General features: G+C 62.8%; 1 protein-coding gene across 1 annotated transcript in view; it reads right to left on the bottom strand.

Moving 5' to 3' along the window:
- Window positions 1-487: 487 nt before the first annotated feature.
- The window catches only part of LOC106002064 (intercellular adhesion molecule 5-like), a gene marked incomplete at both ends in the record, with an annotated part of 4,248 nt that continues 4,119 nt past the window's right edge, over window positions 488-616 (bottom strand). Inside the window, one exon of the mRNA XM_013036986.1 lies at window positions 488-606. Coding sequence (XP_012892440.1) covers window positions 488-606 — 119 coding nt within the window. The remainder of the gene's footprint in view (window positions 607-616) is intronic.

The raw sequence follows: 616 nt of genomic DNA on the forward strand, positions 1-616 counted from the left end.
TGGCTTTGAACTGGGATCCTCAGACCTCAGCCTCCTGAGTAGCTAGGATGACAGGCGTGAACCACCCGTGCTGGACTAAGCATTTTTCTTTTTCTTTCCCTTCTGTGCGGGTTTGGGGCTGGAGCTCAGAGCCTGGGCTCAGTCCCTGCACTTTTTCACTCAAGACTGGTGCTCTACCTCTTGAGCCACAACTCCACTTCCAGTACTTGGCTGTTGAATCGGAGATGAGATTCGCAAGGACTTTCCCAGCCCAGGCTGCCTGGGGCTGGCTTCCAACCGTGATCCTCAGACCTCAGCCTCCCCAGAAGCTGAGATGACAGGCGTGAGCCACCAGCGCCCAGCACTGGTCGGGTTTTGAGAAGGACCCAGCTTGCTGGGCGCCCCTCGATTCCCCTCACACACACCCCCAGCAGGACTGGGGGAGGCACCCCCAGCAACCCCGCGGATTCTGCAGGAGTCCCCTCCCTCCCGCGTGGGGCTCACTCACATTCCACGCCCACGGTGACGGTCCTGGAGTCGGTGCCGTGGGCGTTGGTGGCCACACACTGATAGGTGCCCGCGTCCTGGCGGGACACGCGCTGCCGCTCGGGCCGCGCCGCGCCGTCCCTGGCGCAGC

This window comes from Dipodomys ordii, unplaced genomic scaffold, assembly GCF_000151885.1.
Source record: "Dipodomys ordii isolate 6190 unplaced genomic scaffold, Dord_2.0 Scaffold2594, whole genome shotgun sequence".
In the NCBI taxonomy this organism is placed as follows: domain Eukaryota; kingdom Metazoa; phylum Chordata; class Mammalia; order Rodentia; family Heteromyidae; genus Dipodomys; species Dipodomys ordii.